We start from the raw sequence: 19,719 nt of genomic DNA, 5'->3' as shown, positions 1-19,719 counted from the left end.
CCTCTTGTTTTTGTTTGGAATATCAAGGCTGAATTGAATCTGGGTCTCGTGCCTAAAAAAAACTAGGTCACAGATCAAATCTAGACCAGAAAATTTCTTGTCAGATGAGTTTTTGTAACACACATAATTTTTTTTGCAATACCATTAAGAAATTGCTATTTTGAACTTAATATTTTAACTTTTCCTACAGCTTTAGACCCCCTCTTCCAAACAAAATAAACACCCTGCTTATCTTGTTGCCAGTTTGACGAGAAGGTTTGGCTGCAGCGGCCCCCGCAGCGTCATGTTGTGGAGGCAGCAGTGAGGAACGTGAAGCACCTGCCTAGCCTGCGCACTGAGCTCATGGATAGGATGCTGGAAACAGTACGTGGCTGGCGTCAACATCTACCTCATGCAAGTACGGGACTCAGCTGATAGTGATGCACTCAAATACCAGGTGAGGAGCTTTGATTGGTGCTTTCTGATGCAGCTTTATTTATCTCAGCAAGCCATGTGCCTTTTTAGCAACGTGCTCATGGTGAGCTAATCTGATCGCCTTTTGTCCGTCGTGCGTCGTCAACATTTACCTTGTTAACACTCTAGAGGCCACATTTATTGTCCAATCTTCATGAAACTTACTCAGAACATGTGTCCTAAAAATATCTTGGACGAGTTCAAAAATGGTTCCGGTTGATTGAAAAACATGGCAGCCAGGGGGTTTGGCAGTTTTCCTTATATGGCTATAGTAAAAACCTTGTTAACACTCTAGAAGTCAAATTTATTGTCCGATCTTCATGAAACTTTGTCAGAACATGTGTCCCAATAATATCTTGGACGAGTTCGAAAATAGTTCCGGTTGGTTGAAAAACATGGCTGCCAGGGGGCGTGGCAGTTTTCCTTATATGGCTATAGTAAAACCTTGTTAACACTCTAGAAGTCACATTTTTAGTCCAATCTTCATGAAACTTTGTCAGAACATGTGTGCCAATAATATCTTGGACGAGGTCGAAAATGGTTCCGGTTGGTTGAAAAACATGGCTGCCAGGGGCGTGGCAGTTTTCCTTATATGGCTATAGTAAAACCTTGTTAACACTCTAGAAGTCACATTTTTAGTCCAATCTTCATGAAACTTGGTCAAAACATGTCCCAATAATATCTTGGACGAGTTCGAAAATGGTTCCAGTTGAATGAAAAACATGGCCGCCATGGGGCGGGGCAGTTTTCCATATATGGCTTTACTGTATGGTAAAACCTTGTTAACACTCTAGAAGTCACATTTATGGTCCAATGCTCATGAAACTTGGTCAGAATATTTGAACTAATAATATCTGGGCTAAGTTTAAAAATGGTTGAGATCAGTTAAAAAACATGGCCGCAAGGGGGCGTGGCATTTTTCCTTAAATGGCTATTTACTACAAAACCTTGTTAACACTCTAGAAGTCACATTTATTATCCAATCTTTATGAAACTTGATCTGAACATTTGTTCTAACAATAGCTTGAGTGAGTTTGAAAATGGTTATGGTTTGTTGATGAAAAACATGGCCGCCAGGGGGGGGGGGCAGTTGTCCTTATATGGCTTTAGTGAAAACTTGTTGACACTATATTAGCCACATTTATTGGCCAATCTTCATGAAACTTGGTCAGAACATTTGTCCCAATGAAATTTTGCCAGAGATTGAAGCTGGGTCATATGAGCTCAAAAACTAGGTCACAAGGTCAAATATAAAAAAAACATGTTAAAAGTCACTTTTTGGTCCAAAATAATCTTCATGAATCAGCTTGCATTTTTTTCAAAATAGTCTAGTTCCTTTGGCTTTCAGGTGATTCCTTAGGGCCTGATGGCCCTCTTGTTATGTGTTTAGCTCAACTGAGCAAAAAGAGCTTAGGGTGAGCTTTTGTTAGCTTTTTTGAATTTTGTGTGTCTATGGTGTGCCATCAAAGTTTAACTTGTGAACACTCTAGAGGCCACATTTATTGTCCAATCTTAATGGAACTTGGCAAGAATATCTGTCCCAATGATGTCTTGGAAGAGTTTGAAAATTGGTAAGCCGAGGTCAAAAACTAGGTTACTAGGTTTAAAAGAGCTTGTTTACCTTATTCAAATTAACAGTTTTAGCCAAATCTTTATGACACTTGGTCAGAACATTTTTTAGGATAACACAAATGGGTTTCAAAATTGTTTCAGTTTGTTAAAAAAAAGTGGGAACCAGGGGGCGGGGCAGTTTTCTGTATATGGCTATAGTGAAACCTTGGTAACACTCTGGATGTCACATTTTTGGTCCAATCTTCATGAAGCTGGGTCAGAACATTTATTCTCTTGATATCTCAGATGAGTTTAAAATGGTTCTGGTCTGTTGAAAAACATGGTCACAAGGGGTGGTGGCAGTTTTCCTTACATGGCTATAGTGAAACCTTGTTAACATGCTAGTAGTCACATTTTTAGTCCAATCTTGGTCAGACGATTAGTTGTTATGATAACTCGATGGCGTTTGAATATGGTTCTGGCCTGGTGAAAAACAAAGCCAGGGGGCAGGGCAGTTTAATTTATATGGCATTAGTTAAACCTAACGGGTTCATGAATTCACATTTTTAGTCCAATTTTCATGAAACTTGATAAAAACGAGTGTCGTAATGATATCTCAGCTTCAAAATGGGTCAGGTTCGTTGAAAAACATGGCCACCAGAGGGGCGTGGCGGTCTTCTTAATAAAGATGTACTTGGTATTGCAATCTTGTCTTTATTATATTTTATCTGAATTCAAAAATTATTTTGGTCTGTTGAAAAATAAATGTGTTATAGACTGGGTTGATAACCTGCTTGCTTTATTAAAAATATAATCAATACAATCAGTATTTAAGTAAGTTCACTTTTTTGTTGTCATATTCTTTGAAACCGAGTTGATCATCTATATATGCACATATGCGTTTAAGCTTTAATATGGACCAATCTTAAGGGCGAAAGGAAACATGATTTAAATCAAAATGCGGAAGAGATAATACATGGCCAAATAAATTAAGTTATTCCAAATCTAAATTTATATTTAGCTCTTGTAACTGGATACTTTTGGTATTTGGCATCTTGACCAAGGTTTCCTTGATTCATATGAACCATGCTTTGTGAAAAGGGGGTTTATGCATGTGTGTAAAGTGTAGTCCCAGATTAGCCAATGCAGTCTGAAGAGACTTTCTTTAAACGAAAAATAACATAAAGCGAAAAGTGTCGTCCCTGATTACAGTCTGGTTTGTAAATTGTTTTTCTCCATGTCTGCAACAACTAATCACCAGGTCAAGTCTTGATAAAATTGGTAAAAGGTATCATCACAGAGTAGACTTTGCAGTCCACTATCATCACAGAGTAGACTTAAAGTATCATCACAGAGTAGACTTTGCAGTAAGTATCATCACAGAGTAGACTTTGCAGAAAGTATCATCACCGAGTAGACTTTGCAGTCCACTATCATCACAGAGTAGACTTAAAGTATCATCACAGAGTAGACTTTGCAGTAAGTATCATCACAGAGTAGACTTTGCAGTTTCATCACAGAGTAGACTTAAAGTATCATCACAGAGTAGACTTTGCAGTATCATCACAGAGTAGACTTTGCAGTAAGTATCATCACAGAGTAGACTTTGCAGTAAGTATCATCACAGAGTAGACTTTGCAGTATCATCACAGAGTAGACTTTGCAGTAAGTATCATCACAGAGTAGACTTTGCAGTAAGTATCATCACAGAGTAGACTTTGCAGTAAGTATCATCACAGAGTAGACTTTGCAATAAGTATCATCACAGAGTAGACTTTGCAGTAAGCATCATCACAGAGTAGACTGCAGTATCATCACAGAGTAGACTTTGCAGTAAGTATCATCACAGAGTAGACTTTGCAGTAAGTATCATCACAGAGTAGACTTTGCAGTAAGTATCATCACAGAGTAGACTTTGCAGTATCATCACAGAGTAGACTTTGCAGTAAGTATCATCACAGAGTAGACTTTGCAGTAAGTATCATCACAGAGTAGACTTTGCAGTATCATCACAGAGTAGACTTTGCAGTATCATCACAGAGTAGACTTTGCAGTATCATCACAGAGTAGACTTTGCAGTATCATCACAGAGTAGACTTTGCAGTAAGTATCATCACAGAGTAGACTTTGCAGAAAGTATCATCACAGAGTAGACTTTGCAGTAAGTATCATCACAGAGTACATTTTGCAGTAAGTATCATCACAGAGTAGACTTTGCAGTATCATCACAGAGTAGACTTTGCAGTAAGTATCATCACAGAGTACACTTTGCAGAAAGTATCATCACAGAGTACACTCTGCAGTAAGTATCATCACAGAGTAGACTTTGCAGTAAGTATCATCACAGAGTAGACTTTGCAGTAAGTATCATCACAGAGTAGACTTTGCAGTAAGTATCATCACAGATTAGACTTTGCAGTAAGTATCATCACAGAGTAAACTTTGCAGTAAGTATCATCACAGAGTAGACTTTGCAGTAAGTATCATCACAGAGTAGACTTTGCAGTAAGTATCATCACAGAGTAGACTTTGCAGTAAGTATCATTACAGAGTAGACTTTGCAGTAAGTATCATCACAGAGTAGACTTTGCAGTATCATCACAGAGTAGACTTTGCAGTAAGTATCATCACAGAGTAGACTTTGCAGTAAGTATCATCACAGAGTATATTTTGCAGTAAGTATCATCACAGAGTAGACTTTGCAGTATCATCACAGAGTAGACTTTGCAGTAAGTATCATCACAGAGTAGACTTTGCAGAAAGTATCATCACAGAGTAGACTCTGCAGTAAGTATCATCACAGAGTAGACTCGGCAGTAAGTATCATCACAGAGTAGACTTTGCAGTAAGTATCATCACAGAGTAGACTTTGCAGTAAGTATCATCACAGAGTAGACTTTGCAGTAAGTATCATCACAGAGTAGACTGCAGTAAGTATCATCACAGAGTAGACTTCGCAGTAAGTATCATCACAGAGTAGACTTTGCAGGAAGTATCATCGCAGAGTAGACTTTGCAGTAAGTATCATCACAGAGTAGACTCTGCAGTAAGTATCATCGCAGAGTAGACTTTGCAGTAAGTATCATCACAGAGTAGACTTTGCAGTACGTATCATCACAGAGTAGACTCTGCAGTAAGTATCATCACAGAGTAGACTTTGCAGTAAGTATCATCACAGAGAAGACTTTGCAGTAAGCATCATCACAGAGTAGACTCTGCAGTAAGTATTCATCACAGAGTAGACTTTGCAGTAAGTATCATCACAGAGTAGACTTTGCAGTATCATCACAGAGTAGACTTTGCAGTAAGTATCATCACAGAGTAGACTTTGCAGTAAGTATCATCACAGAGTAGACTTTGCAGTAAGTATCATCACAGAGTATATTTTGCAGTAAGTATCATCACAGAGTAGACTTTGCAGTATCATCACAGAGTAGACTTTGCAGTAAGTATCATCACAGAGTAGACTTTGCAGAAAGTATCATCACAGAGTAGACTCTGCAGTAAGTATCATCACAGAGTAGACTTTGCAGTAAGTATCATCACAGAGTAGACTTTGCAGTAAGTATCATCACAGAGTAGACTTTGCAGTAAGTATCATCACAGAGTAGTCTTTGCAGTAAGTATCATCACAGAGTAGACTGCAGTAAGTATCATCACAGAGTAGACTTTGCAGTAAGTATCATCACAGAGTAGACTTTGCAGTAAGTATCATCGCAGAGTAGACTTTGCAGTAAGTATCATCACAGAGTAGACTTTGCAGTATCATCACAGAGTAGACTTTGCAGTATCATCACAGAGTAGACTTTGCAGTAAGTATCATCACAGAGTAGACTTTGCAGTAAGTATCATCACAGAGTAGACTTTGCAGTATCATCACAGAGTAGACTTTGCAGTAAGTATCATCACAGAGTAGACTTTGCAGGAAGTATCATCGCAGAGTAGACTCTGCAGTAAGTATCATCACAGAGTAGACTTTGCAGTAAGTATCATCACAGAGTAGACTTTGCAGTAAGCATCATCACAGAGTAGACTTTGCAGTAAGTATCATCACAGAGTAGACTTTGCAGTAAGTATCATCACAGAGTAGACTTTGCAGTATCATCACAGAGTAGACTTTGCAGTAAGTATCATCACAGAGTAGACTTTGCAGTAAGTATCATCACAGAGTAGACTTTGCAGTAAGTATCATCACAGAGTAGACTTTGCAGTATCATCACAGAGTAGACTTTGCAGTATCATCACAGAGTAGACTTTGCAGTATCATCACAGAGTAGACTTTGCAGTCCACTCAGGCTAATCACTGAATCAGGAATGATACTTTCCTTTTTTATGCATTATTTCTTTAGAGGAATTCTCTTCTATATGAAATTTGTGTCTAGGCAGAAAGTGTCCTCCCTGATTATCATGTGCAGATTGCACAAGCTAACTTGGGATGACCCATGACCCACATGTGCTCAACCTGGTTTTCTAAGAACATGGCTCAAATATTTCTCATGTCTGTTTCAGTCCACCATGTCTCACCTGCTGCCGACTGCGTTTCAACACATCCAGAGTTTTATGCGGTACCGCCCTGTTGGAATGATCCGGCCGGTAGAGAAGGACAAGAATGGTTTTCAGGACAACTTTCCCTCCCCCAGGATCATAGTGCAACCAAATGTGTACTTCCCTCATGACTCCTTGTGGCATGCCAGGCCCAGGAAAGCTGGTAGGGAACCAAACCATAGTCACTGGGCTGAAGAATCATTTGAGCCTCTATTTAAGAAAACTGGTCTTAATGCATGTCTGTACAGGCTAATCAGGGACAATTCTTTCCACCTAGACTGGCTTTTCATTTAGGAGAGACTTTATTGTAACAAACAAGTTCATTAAAGTGAAAAGTGTCGTACCTGATTATTTCTTGCGGGGGGCGATACTTGACGCACGTGCATTTGGCCCTGTTTTTGTTCAGAGCAATGCTCATTTGTATTGTATAGATCTTAATATGTATAAATGTTATTATTTTTGTGCTTTTTTCAGAAATGTTAAAAATAGGTTGTTTTTCATATTAAAGTAATGAAGAGATTTATTCAAATATGATGGGATTTGTTTTTAGCTCTACTATTGCCAAAGGCAGAAGAGCTTACGGGATGGCATGGTGTCTGTGAGTGTGTGTGTGTGTTAGGCGTTGTCTTGTTTATCCGATAAAGTCCACAGTTTTTATCCGATCCTTTTCAAACTTACTCAGTGTCTTTATATAAATGAGGACTCGAACCGTATTGATTTTCAGGTCACTGAGTCAAAGGTCAAGGTCACAGTGACTTGATATAGTAAAAACTTGTTTATCCGATGAAGTCCACAGTTTTCATCCGATTTTTTTCAAACTTACTCAGTGTCTTTATATTAATGAGGACTTAAACCCTATTGATTTTCAGGTCACTGGGTCAAAGGTCAAGGTCACAGTGACTCGAAACAATAAAAACTTGTTTATCCGATAAAGTCCTCAGTTTTCATCCGATTCTTTTTAAACTTGCTCAGTGTCTTCATAATAATGAGGGACTTGAACCCTATTGATTTTCAGGTCACTGGGTCAAAGGTCAAGGTCACAGTGACTCAAAATAGTAAAAACTTGTTTATCCGATGAAGTCCACAGTTTTCATTCGATTCTTTTCAAACTTGTTCAGTTTCTTTATATTAATGAGGATTCGAACCCTATTGATTTTCAGGTCACTGGGTCAAAGATCAAGGTCACAGTGACTCGAAATAGTAAAATGGTTTCCAGATGTTAACTCAAGAATGCTTAGGCCTAGGATCATGAAACTCTATAGGTACATTGATCATGACTGGCTGATGACCCCTATTGATTTTCAGGTCACTAGGTCAAAGGTCAAGGTCACAGTCACTCGAAATAATAAAATGGTTACTTTTTCTTGTTTATCCGATAAAAGTCCACAGTTTTCATCCGATTCTTTTCAAACTTGTTCACAGTCGTTATATTAATGAGGACTCGAACCCTATTGATTTTCTGGTCACTGGGTCAAAGGTCAAGGTCACAGTGACTCGAAATAGTAAAATGGTTTCCAGATGTTAACTCAAGAATGCTTAGGCCTAGGCTCATGAAACTTCATAGGTACATTGATTATGACTGGCTGATGACCCCTATTGATTTTCAGGTTGCTAGGTCAAAGGTCAAGGTCACAGTGACAGTGTTTAAAGCAGTAGAGAGATTCAGGCCCTCATGGGCCTCTTGTTAATGTATTATTGTATACAAATATATGTCTTATAATACTGCATTTCAACTAAATGAAGGAATCATGATTTATTATTGATAATATGGCTAGCTATTATTTATTGTTATTAATCAATAATTTTATGGTTTCCTTCCAGTTAAAATGATTTCCCTTGGTCAATGCAGATTAATTTACATCCAGTTTCATATGTGAATGGGGGTGTTATGACATGCGCAGACAGTGTAGCATCACACCAGCTTGTGCATTCAGGCAGACTTATCAGGAGCTACCCTTTCTGCTATGAGGAAATGCAAAGTTTTATGGTCTCAGAAGGGTACATCCTGACCAAACTGGTAATGAGTTACACTGGAGGTGTATGGCATAAGACCTGTTTTTGCATTAAATGACAAAATGCTAGCCCTGCTTTTCAGGGAAGTCAAGTGGTACAGCCACTGAGGAGAGATCACCTACCACTAGCTCAAAGACCCAGAAAGCTTCCCTTTCTTCCAACCCCCCAACTAATCCTGTGAGGACAGACACCGAGGCATTACCTCCTTCAGTTACTTCTATGTCCTTTCATCAGAGAAGGGTTTCTCAGCCATCTTCATCAGACAGCGAACCATCTGCCAGGGATCCAGATGGACCAATCATTGCCTCCCAAAGAAATCTCAGGCAGCAGGATGACGCGGTGCATCGTGCTCTCATGGAAGCTGGTGGTGTGGTTAGCGCCAGGGAGGAGGTTTATAATGGAGAAATTATGGCTACAAGTGGAAGACTCAGTGAAGATGAAGTACAACCAGTGTGGCCGCAGTCCCTGGATGTGACTGATACACCCAGCCAGATAAGTGGTAGCTTAATGAGAGAGCTGGTGTACCAGCAGGATCCCAAGGGGTACGAGTCCACTGTCAGTCTGGACAAGTTTTCACTGAGGCCAGCTGGGAGGACAGAGGAGGGACAAAGGAAGAAAAAGTCTGGGTCCAGTGTGAGTGCTGAAACGGTGTCTCTGGGTCAAGGTAGAGGTCACATGCAAAGTCATATGACCGATGAGATCAAAAGTAACATCCCAGGACTCAGGACCTATCAGGGAGTCTCACGAGTGCAGCAGTTCTTGGGGCTACCAATAGAGACTAACAAAGATGGCTTTTCAGGGTCAAACTATCATACAGGAAGAGACCCACATCAGCAAAATGGCAGAGGTGGTGAATTCCCTGTACATACACCGTATGATAGGCCGGTACATCAGACTCAAATTGTGGACGTTGGGCTTGTGGTAGGCAGGAAAACACTGTCAATTGGAGAATCAGACATGTCGGCATATCAAGATGACATGTTGAAGGCTGACGCAAGTCTGTCTGATGTGGTTGATCGACCCAGGGGTCGCCGATCTCTTCCTGTTCAATCTCAGAATGGCAGTAGGCGACAGCGCCTGCAAGAGATGCTTCAACAGCAGTCAACTTAGTACGTAAATGTTAACTGTCAACATTGTGCCTTTAAAACTACTGCAATATTGGGTTTCAAGAGTTGAACTTGAAAAATGTACACAAGAAGTGTTTTAAAAGAAGCTATATCTTCATTGTGATGAAATACTGTTTTATCTTAAGTAATAATACATTTGTTGTTATACAAATTTTGTTTAACCATGAAAGGTCAGTTTTTTCAAGCAGTTGTGTCTGTTTTGCCAAGCACTTTGTTGTATGTGTTCTGTCACCTATTTTTCTGTGTGACTTTTTGTTTCTATCTTGTCAATGCCTCAGATGGACACAGTGGCTCTCTGTGCAAAGGTAGCTGTGGGCTGTAGTTTACCTTAGTATTATGATCAACTTTCTGTAGTAGAGAATAGCATACTATGTGTATAACCACTGATATGTTCCAGAATAATGTAACACTCAGTGGGTTTGTATTAAAATTTGTGTGTTAACATTCAATTTCATTTGATGAAATCAAAATTATGCCCCATGTTCAGAAGTGCCTACTTATCTTAAAATACGAAGTTTCTCATTTAAATATAAAGCATAATAGATAACTCTCAAACTTCCATATCAGTATCAGTCATATTCACCTTTGTATTTTCCATTTTAATGCCCCCGGATCGAATGATCGGGGGTATATTGTTTTTGGCCTGTCTGTCTGTCTGTCTGTCATTCATTCATTCATTTATTCATTGTGTGTGTCCCAAAACTCGAACCTTGGTCATAACTTTTGCAATATTGAAGATAGCAACTTGATATGTGGCATGCATGTGTATCTCATGGAGCTGCACGTTTTGAGTGGTGAAAGGTCAAGGTCATCCTTCAAAGGTCAAAGGTCAAATATATGGCTTCAAAGCGGCAAAAAAGGGGTCATTGTGTTTTTGACAAACACATTTCTTGTGTCCTCTATGGACAATATGGGATGAGATTTCTCATCGTTTCAGCTGAATTCCTCTCAAGGCAAGAGTAGTTATCCTGCACCAAAAGAATTGGGGTGGTCTGTCTGTCAGACTGTCTGGCACAAATGTTTCTGGGCTATATCGCAAGAACTATATAAGATATCAACATGAAATGTCATAGGCGTGTAGATATCAATAAGGAGAATTGAAATGATCAAAAACAATACCCTACACTTAATCATTTTTATACGCCCGTATAAAATACGGGACGTATTATGTGAAACCCCTTGGCGGCGGGCGGCGGGCGGAAGGCATCACTTTGTCCGGACTCTAATTCAAATTGTATTCATCCGATCTTCACCAAACTTGGTCAGCAGTTGCATCTAGTTGATATCTAGGCCAAGTTCGAATATGGGTCATGCCGGGTCAAAAACTAGGTCATAGGGTCAATAAGTGCATTTTCAAAGGGGCCACTTTGTCCGGACTCTATTTCAAATTGTATTCATCCGATCTTCACCAAACTTGGTCAGCAGTTGCATCTAGTTGATATATAGGCCAAGTTCGAATATGGGTCATGCCGGGTCAAAAACTAGGTAAAAGGGTCAATTAGTGCATTTTCAACGGCGCCACTTTGTCCGGACTCTAATTCAAATAGTTTTCATCCGATCTTCACCAAACTTGCTCAGAAGTTGAGTCTAGACAATATCTAGGCCAAGTTGGAATATGGGTCATGCCGGGTCAAAAACTAGGTCATGGGGTCACTTAGTGCATTTCAAGGATTTCATGGTGTCCGCTCTCTAAATGAAGTAGTTTTCACCCGATCTTCACCAAATTTGGTCAAAAGTTGTGTCTATATGATATGTAGGTCAGGTTTAAATATGGGTCATGCCGGGTCAAAAACTAGGTCACGAGGTTACTTAGTGCATTTCAAGCATTTAGCATGGTGTCCGCTCTCTAATTGAAGTAGTTTTCATCTGATCTTCACCTAATTTGGTTACAAGTTGTGTCTAGATGATATGTAGGTCAAGTTCGAATATGGGTCATGCCCGGTCAAAAACGAGGTCACATGGTGCATTTAAAGCATTTAGCATGGTGTCCGCTCTCTAATTGAAGTAGTTTTCATCTGATCTTCACCAAATTTAGTCAGATGTTACATCTAAATGATATCTAGGTCAAGTTCAAATATGGGTCATGCCAAGTCAATAACTAGGTCTTGAGGTCATTTAGTGCATTTCAAGCATTGAGCATGGTGTCCAAAACCTTCGAACGGGCGTATCTTGTGACAGTTTGGCACTCTTGTTTTATAATTATACCATTTATCAAGGCAACGGCATTCATCCTTAAATAAAAATCGTTTGGAGGTGATATCAATTCAATGAATTCGCTTGTTTGAAAATAGTCATTAACTTTTGCTGGATCTTTTTTTGAAAAAAAAACAAACACAACTTTTTAGGTGAGACTTCTTTGGTGGGTTGAGAATTGTTTTTCTTTGTGGTGCTCCCAAAATAAGGTTCTCAATATTTTTTGTTTTCCTCACTTGTGTAAAAGAGTGTTGTTCTCTTTAGTTGTCTGTCCATCTGTCTGTCTTGGGCACTTGTCATATGTAAATTCTAAGATGAAATTACTTTGCTAGTGCATTCACTTAAACAAGATGGGTTTTCTTTTCTTTTTTATGCGCCCGGTATGGTGGCATATATCAGTTTGCACTGTCCGTCTGTCTGTCCATCTGTTAGAACATTTGTTCTAATGATATCTGGGCTGAGTTTGAAAATGGTTCCCTTCCTTTAAAACTAATGGCTGCCAGAGGGCTTGGCATTTTGTCCTTATATGGCTGGCTGGTGGGCAGGCGGAACAAGCTTGTCAAGGCCATAAATATGTCGTTCATTGTCAGATTTTAAAATCATTTGGCACATTTGTTCACTATCATTGGACGGTGTGTCGCGCGAAAGAATTACGTCAATATCTCCAAGGTGAAGGTCACACTTTGAGTTCAAAGGTCAAAAGGCCATAACTATGTCATTGATTGTCAGATTTTAAAATCATTTGGCACATTTGTTCACCATCATTGGACGGTGTGTCGGGCGAAAGAATTACGTTGATATCTCAAAGGTCAAGGTCACACTTTGAGTTCAAAGGTAAAAAATGGCCATAAATGAGCTTGTCCGGGCCATAACTATGTCATTGATTGTCAGATTTTAAAATCATTTGGCACATTTGTTCACCATTATTGTACGGTGTGTCGCGCGAAAGAACTACGTAGATATCTCCCAAGGCAAGGTCGCCACGACTAAAAATAGATTGATTTTTAAAACAAGCCCTTTATCAGACTTTTTTTTAATATTGAAAACCTGGTTTTGTGACAATTTTGTCCCTTGTTGATATATTGGCCAAGTTTGAAAATGGTTTCAGAAACATCCCAAAAGTTGCTGAGAGAAGTTCAGTTCCCTGAAGTCTCAGGTGAGCAACCATGGGCCTCTCGCCCTCTTGTTTGTATGTAAATCTACATGACCTAGTGTTTTTCCCAGGCCGTTTTAGCTGCCCCTTTCAAAGCCATTTAGCGCCACGCTGCCTCTTCTAAAGGCCGCCGCCCTGCCCTTTCATGAGCACCTGCTGTTTCTTGTCCTATTTTGTTACGGTATGCTTGATCGCAAGATTAAATTGATAATTGTGCTCGTTTTATTGCCCATAGGTGTTTTTAAGTGCTTTGATTTAACAGATTAATTGGATGGCCCCAAGGCAGTGAAGATCCCTGATAATGTCAGTGGCAATGTTTTACCAAGTACACTAAACGGTCGGTAATGAGTACTCCTCCACGATTAAATCGTGGACTGTTACTTCGGATTCTTTTGATGAAAAACTCGATGTTATCCTCGTGGAAATTATGCATTTTATGCATAATTTAGTTATATTAAAACATATATTTTTACGCGTAATTTCATTAAACAACACAAACAAATTAATTCTTTCTCATTATCGTCTTCAAGATAATTAATTATTTAAATAATTACTGAGACGTATACTAATTAAACAAAATACGAATCACGTATTAGGCGGACGTATGATACGATTTTACGTTGCTATGCGCACCACTCCCATCTTTTAATCAAGATGGCGGACTATACAGAATTAAATTGTGACTCGGCAAAAATATCAAATAACGTCGTAAACGATCGAATTAACAATGTAAATAATACATTTAGACGGAATAAATGAAATATCTGCGATAATCAACGATGAATAAAAATGTTTTAGATAGCAACAGCATATTTACTTGTAATCTACTCAGTAGATGTATCACGGAAACGAGTGTTACTGTTAGCGATTAGTTTACTCGCAATGTTAAACATATGACAAGATTAGCGTAAGAAAATGGGATACGACAAACATGGTTTCATTTATGTTAGTGGATCTGTGTATAACCAGATTCATGTACATATATTGATTTGTTTGTTGTGCTGTAAAGTCTATTGAAACAGCATGGAACTTAAATGTATATTGCAAGGTAAATATAAAGTAAGTTAAATACACCAATTACCATTTAATGAGCTTGTTTATATTTTATGTTTTTTTCCATAACTGCCTCTGATGCGATAACATGTTTCTCCCTAATTCAAGTATTCACGGAACTTGTATGCCCTTTTTTGCCTAAACTGCGCGCTAAAATGCCCTTTTTGAAAGTTATGGGCCATGCCCCTTTGCCCTCCTGGGAAAAACACTTATGACCTACAGATTGGGTGTGGGTTTTGTTCCGGTCAATGAAATCAGGTACATACAACTCGTAAAGTACGAAGAAATCTTGAAGGCTGCTTGTGTGTTTTGTGCTGATTTAAGAATAGGAATATGGGTTGAATCAGCATAGGGTAAGAGTATTTGTAAAGATTTAAATATTTATGTCCTTTTTATGCTCCCCCAAAAAATTTGGGGGGAGCATATAGTCGCCGCTTCGTCTGTCCGTCCGTCCGTGTGTCCGTCCGTGCAAAATTTTTGTCCGGGCTATTTCTCAGCAACTAATGACCGGAATTCAATGAAACTTTATGGGAAGCTTCACTGCCAAGAGGAGATGTGCATATTATCAGCGGGTTCTGGTCGGATGATTTGCCACAGAGTTATGGCCCTTTGAAGTTTTCCATTAACTGTACATATAGTGCAATTATTGTCCGGGCTATTTCTCAGCAATTAATAACCGGAAGAGATGTGCATATTATCAGCGGGTTCTGGTCGGATTTTTTTTCACAGAGTTATGGCCCTTTGAAATTTTCCATTAACTGTACATACAGTGCAATTCTTTTCCGGGCGATTTCTTAGCAACTAATGACGGGAATTCAATGAAACTTTATGGCAAGCTTCATTACCAAGAGGAGATATGCATATTATCAGCCGGTTCTCGTCGGATGATTATTTACAGAGTTATGGCCCTTTGAAATTTTCCATTTTACATATAGTGCAATTCTTGTCCGAGCTAATTGTCAGCAACTTATTATGGGAATTCAATGATCTCTATGGGAAGCTTCACTACCAAGAGGAGATGTGGATATTATCAGCCTGTTCTCGTCAGATGATTTTTAACAGAGTTATGGCCCTTTGAAATTTTCCATTGAACATATAGTGCAATTCTTGTCCGAGCTATTTCTCAGCAACTTATGACGGGAATTCAATGAAACTTTATAGGAAGCTTCACTACCAACAGGAGATGTGCATATTATCAGCCGGTTATGGTCGGATGATTTTTCACAGAGTTATGGCCCTTTGAAATTTTCTATAAACTGTGCATATAGTGCAATTATTGTCTGGGCTCTTTCTCCCCAACTATTGACTGGAATACAATGAAGCTTAATAGGAAGCTTAACTACCTTGAGGAGATGCGCATGTTATTAGTGGGTTCTGGTTTAATGATTTATTTAGAGAGTTATGGCCCTTTTGTCTAAAGTTATGCCCCTCAAGACGTTTCCTTTTATCTGAATATATAGTGCAATATTGTGACAAAAAAACTTTGGGGAGCATCACCCTTCTCCGACGGTTTCTTGTTTATTTTCATCTTCAGTTTTGTTCTCTGATTTATTTTGTTCAAAATTATAAGCAAATGTTATGAGCTTATGGAATGTTTACATTAAAATAGTATATGGTTGAGGTTGCCAAATTATGTGGTCAAGATCACCATATTTTGTAATTTCCAATTTTATCTTGAATAAATTTATATTTTAAATGCAATTTCTAGACATATGATTAAAAAAATACATATCAAATTGTGGAAACTTTGTTCATATGCCCCTGAGTACTTATGTGGAACCCTAAATGTTTGGGCTGGAGCAATTGTTCAAGTAATTCCAGGCTTACTGGTACTGGCAGTTGCAGTTATATACATGTACACATAATTTGTATCCATAGTTAACTAATAACGGTACTTATATGAAATCTTGTATTGTATCTCATTTGCATCCAAAGCTTAAGGTATAATGAGAAATTCTTTAGTTTGTTTCTTATGTTGAACCAGTTAATGGTGTGATAAAGGAAGATCTTGAGATTGACGTCAAAGTGAGGGTTTAAACCTGTATCTGTTAACTAAGCCAATACCATATCCATAAAACCACTTAATGCGCCTATATAGTGGATACATGAAGCATTGCAATCCCTTTGTTATTTCCAAAATTTTCTTGATATATTGATTTGCCATCAAATTGTGTTAAAGCTCCCTTATATTTTGAGTGTAACAATTTCTACCCATTTCAGCATTATCATGGTTTTTAGCGAGGCTGTTTTCGGAGAAAACCCGAGGTATTGTCATAGCCTGCTCGTCGTCAGCCGGCGTCGTGCTAAAACCTTTACATTGCCTCTAAAATCAAAGTGCTTCCACCTACAACTTTGAAACTTCATATGTAGATGCACCTTGATGAGTTCTACACGCCACACCCATTTAGGGTCTCTAGGTCAAAGGTCAAGGTCACTGTGACCACTAAAAAAAAAAAAATAAATTCTGACAGGCTTTCGCAGCCAAGCGTGGCACCTGTTATGCGGTGCTCTTATTTTCACATAGCCATGTTTGCAAGAGAAATACAATTTGGTAATAGAATACATTTTTGAGGAATTTGTTAGTGTTGGTAACACAATATGTGTTAATCTGAACATATGATGTGTGCATATCAGTGAGAATTTTGCCTCTTGGTTAAGATTTTGTTTTTTCTGTGTCTTTAACCAGTTGTTTTTTACAGATTGTGTGATGGGGGGTATCGTTGTTAATCCTGCAAGTACAATGTCGATGGTAAAAGTCGCAAAATCTTGAGAACCTGTTGGTTGGCTTTCCAAGTTGTCTGCCATACAAAAAGGACACAATATGCACAACGAAGTTTGATTAAGCCTGCTGGTGTAACTTGCTGTAGCAAGATTTTAAGTCTCAGATTTAAGAGTCCATCTTTACATCAACATTGTCTCCAGTGTAGATCAAATTTCTTCCTTCATTTTCTGTATATGTGTAACTGGGCCATTACAAGTAAATAGATATTGAAAACAGGTTTTAAAATGAAAAGAGAAAGAATAAAGTTGGTACAAATTAATGTGTGTACATTTGTGAAGTCACTAGTAAGCCAATTGGTAGGAAGCTGACATGGTACATTAAGTGCTTTAACACTGCACATTTTTTTATAAGGGGCATATTGTCATATTTAAGTCGGTATATTGGTCTGTCCGCATAAAATGTTTTATGTTGGATCAAACATCTTCCCTATTTCTTACAGGATTTACTAGAAAGTTGTTGTCACCATGTAATATTCATGTGAAAGACACCATCTTCATTATCAGTTGTATACTTATTCCCTAGTTATGCTATGCTATGTTTGCACACAGCGCTTTTGGGGTATTAGTCATGTTGTTGACACAGCTCTAATTTATCTGGCAATGTAACAGTTTATATTCTGGAAGAATAGCGTATATTCCGTTCATATTCTGGCTGTCTCTATCCCTTACAGTGCGGGAAGCGGATTTTGAAGGCCTTTGCAAACAGTTTGGATCCAGATGAGACGCCACAGAACGTGGCGTCTCATCAGGATCCAAACTGTTTGCTATTCTGATAGTGTTCTTTGAAAAAAATCGAAGAAAATGCTAATTTTAGAAATTTAGCAGAAGACATTTTAGCAGACGAAAAATTTCCCAGCATGCAAAGGGCTATTTGTATTATTCTGCACACTAGTATATTAGTTGTATAAGTATTAAATATACTAGTATAGTATTCAATTTCTGCAAGGATAAAAAGTCTTTATAAAAAATTAACATACAAGCACCTGAATAAAACAAGATTTGAAAATCTGGTTTTAAATACGAAATAAAATGTGATTATACCATTTCATATCATAGTTGTATAAGTTTAATTATATTTTGTCATGTTTTATGTAGTCCTTTTTGCTTCTTATATTGTGTTGAAAAGTTTTTTGTTATCAATGGTTAAGAGCCTATGGATTGTATGGATGTTTCTTTCATAAATCCTTTAACTTGTAATAATTGCATGTTGGGCATTAGATGCCTGTGAACAGAACTGAAAACAATTGGAAACAATAGATCAAGCTTATTATGTGTTCTACATTGGTCTAGAGGTGCAATATTTGTCATGTAATTTTATATTGGGTCTGTTTGTTTGCTAAGATCTTGTCTCAAGCTTCAAAATTGATCACACCTTGAGGGGAGATTTAAAATGTTACGAACGAAATAGAGCCATTTGACCATCTTTTTGTGGAAACATTCTGCACATGTTTTTGAGACATGTGCCGGGGTATATTAAAATACAAACAACGTATTAAAATTCATTATTAAATTATACTTCAGTTGACAAGTGTGTACATGTACATACTAAGTGTATACTAATTGCAGACTCATTTTGTGGGTTTTTCGTCGCTTTTTGTACATGTTGTAAATTGTATTCATTTGTTGATTACATGCTATCGGATCATGTTCCTCGCTCTGGGTCACCTACTCCGAGAGATAATCGCGACTTCAGGCTCCTATTATGGGGTAACGGGGCCAATACGGGCCAGTTAGCGTACCTTCGGCGACACTTTCACCGGAAGCGGTGGCACTGAGACGCCACATTGCACTTTTGGCATGCGTGGCCCATCGGGCCAAACAAGTCTGCCAAGTTTCGTCGCTCTGGGTCACCTACTCCGAGAGATAATCGCGACTTCAGGCTCCTATTATGGGGTAACGGAACTTTGTTATGTTTATTCTTTTGTTAATTAAATTGAACATTAAAGTTTAATCGACTGGTGAACAGTGCAAATAATGCGCATTATTGAAATAATAAATGTATGGAATAGTTCAGGAAAATATGCAGGTGTAATTGTGTATACATATATGATTTAAATGATGTGTAGTTAATTGAAAAACAAAGTTTGTTTCGAAATAAAAAAAGTTTAGATGACACCGAATGGAACTTAATTCCTCTCACCACTTTGTACTTGCAGCTGGACTTATAATTCCTATGAGGTCCATTATGCCACTTTGAAAGCCTGATGAACGGAAAGTGGACTTCACTAAATTTAGTTCACTGTTGGTTTTTATCCACAAATTCAATTCCGGGAAGTGGGAGAAGACTTACTCAATGGGTATTGTTTTGTTTTGCAACATTTTGTGTTCATTGAAATTACACGGTCATTGAATTCATGGCATGTGAAAATTGCCACAGGGCATAACATTTACAAGCATGATAAAACGCTGAAAGTAAGTTTTCCTTTTTAACCCAGATTTAAATCACTACATTCATGCAGCATGATATAAAGAATGAAATACCAAATCGTTAAGACAATATAACTTGAACGTGTTATAACCGCTGCCCTAGCCGTGAAGTAAACAGAGCTGCTGCTACGTAAATGCCTGACAGGAAGCATGATTATTCCAGCGAAAGCTTCAACTATGTTAAACAGGTTTGATCGATGTGATATTGTATTTGAAGTAGAAAATGTCGGTATTGTCTGAAAAATAAAGCCTTTGCAAGCACGAAGAAGAAACATGAATATGTATCGTAATACATAAAGCAAATGTATGCTAGAATGTCTAATTTTTTATATACTTAAGAAGTGTATGTATGATTTTTTAAACCCTCATTTTTCTTTAAACGCGTATATCAATTACGTTAAGCTTGAATGAGAACGGGCCTTT

The 19,719-nt window shown here is 38.2% G+C and overlaps 1 protein-coding gene across 3 annotated transcripts in view; it reads left to right on the top strand.

Moving 5' to 3' along the window:
• The first annotated feature begins 247 nt into the window (after positions 1-247).
• Positions 248-19,719, top strand: part of LOC127879905 (uncharacterized) — a 30,097-nt gene continuing 10,625 nt past the window's right edge. Inside the window, exons 1-5 of one of the 3 annotated variants that reach the window (XM_052427013.1) lie at positions 248-436; positions 6,514-6,712; positions 8,645-9,671; positions 12,991-18,762; positions 19,026-19,166. In XM_052427013.1, the coding sequence (XP_052282973.1) occupies positions 392-436; positions 6,514-6,712; positions 8,645-9,671; position 12,991 (1,272 nt within the window). In that variant the 5' untranslated portion in view covers positions 248-391 and the 3' untranslated portion in view covers positions 12,992-18,762; positions 19,026-19,166. Of the gene's footprint in view, positions 437-6,513; positions 6,713-8,644; positions 18,763-19,025; positions 19,167-19,719 lie in introns of all 3 variants that reach the window. The other 2 variants (XM_052427012.1, XM_052427011.1) reach the window with 2 other exon arrangements.

Source organism: Dreissena polymorpha, chromosome 4, assembly GCF_020536995.1.
Source record: "Dreissena polymorpha isolate Duluth1 chromosome 4, UMN_Dpol_1.0, whole genome shotgun sequence".
NCBI lineage: Eukaryota > Metazoa > Mollusca > Bivalvia > Myida > Dreissenidae > Dreissena > Dreissena polymorpha.
Note: the sequence above shows the minus strand (reverse complement) of the source record. Positions and strands in the feature narration are given on the sequence as shown.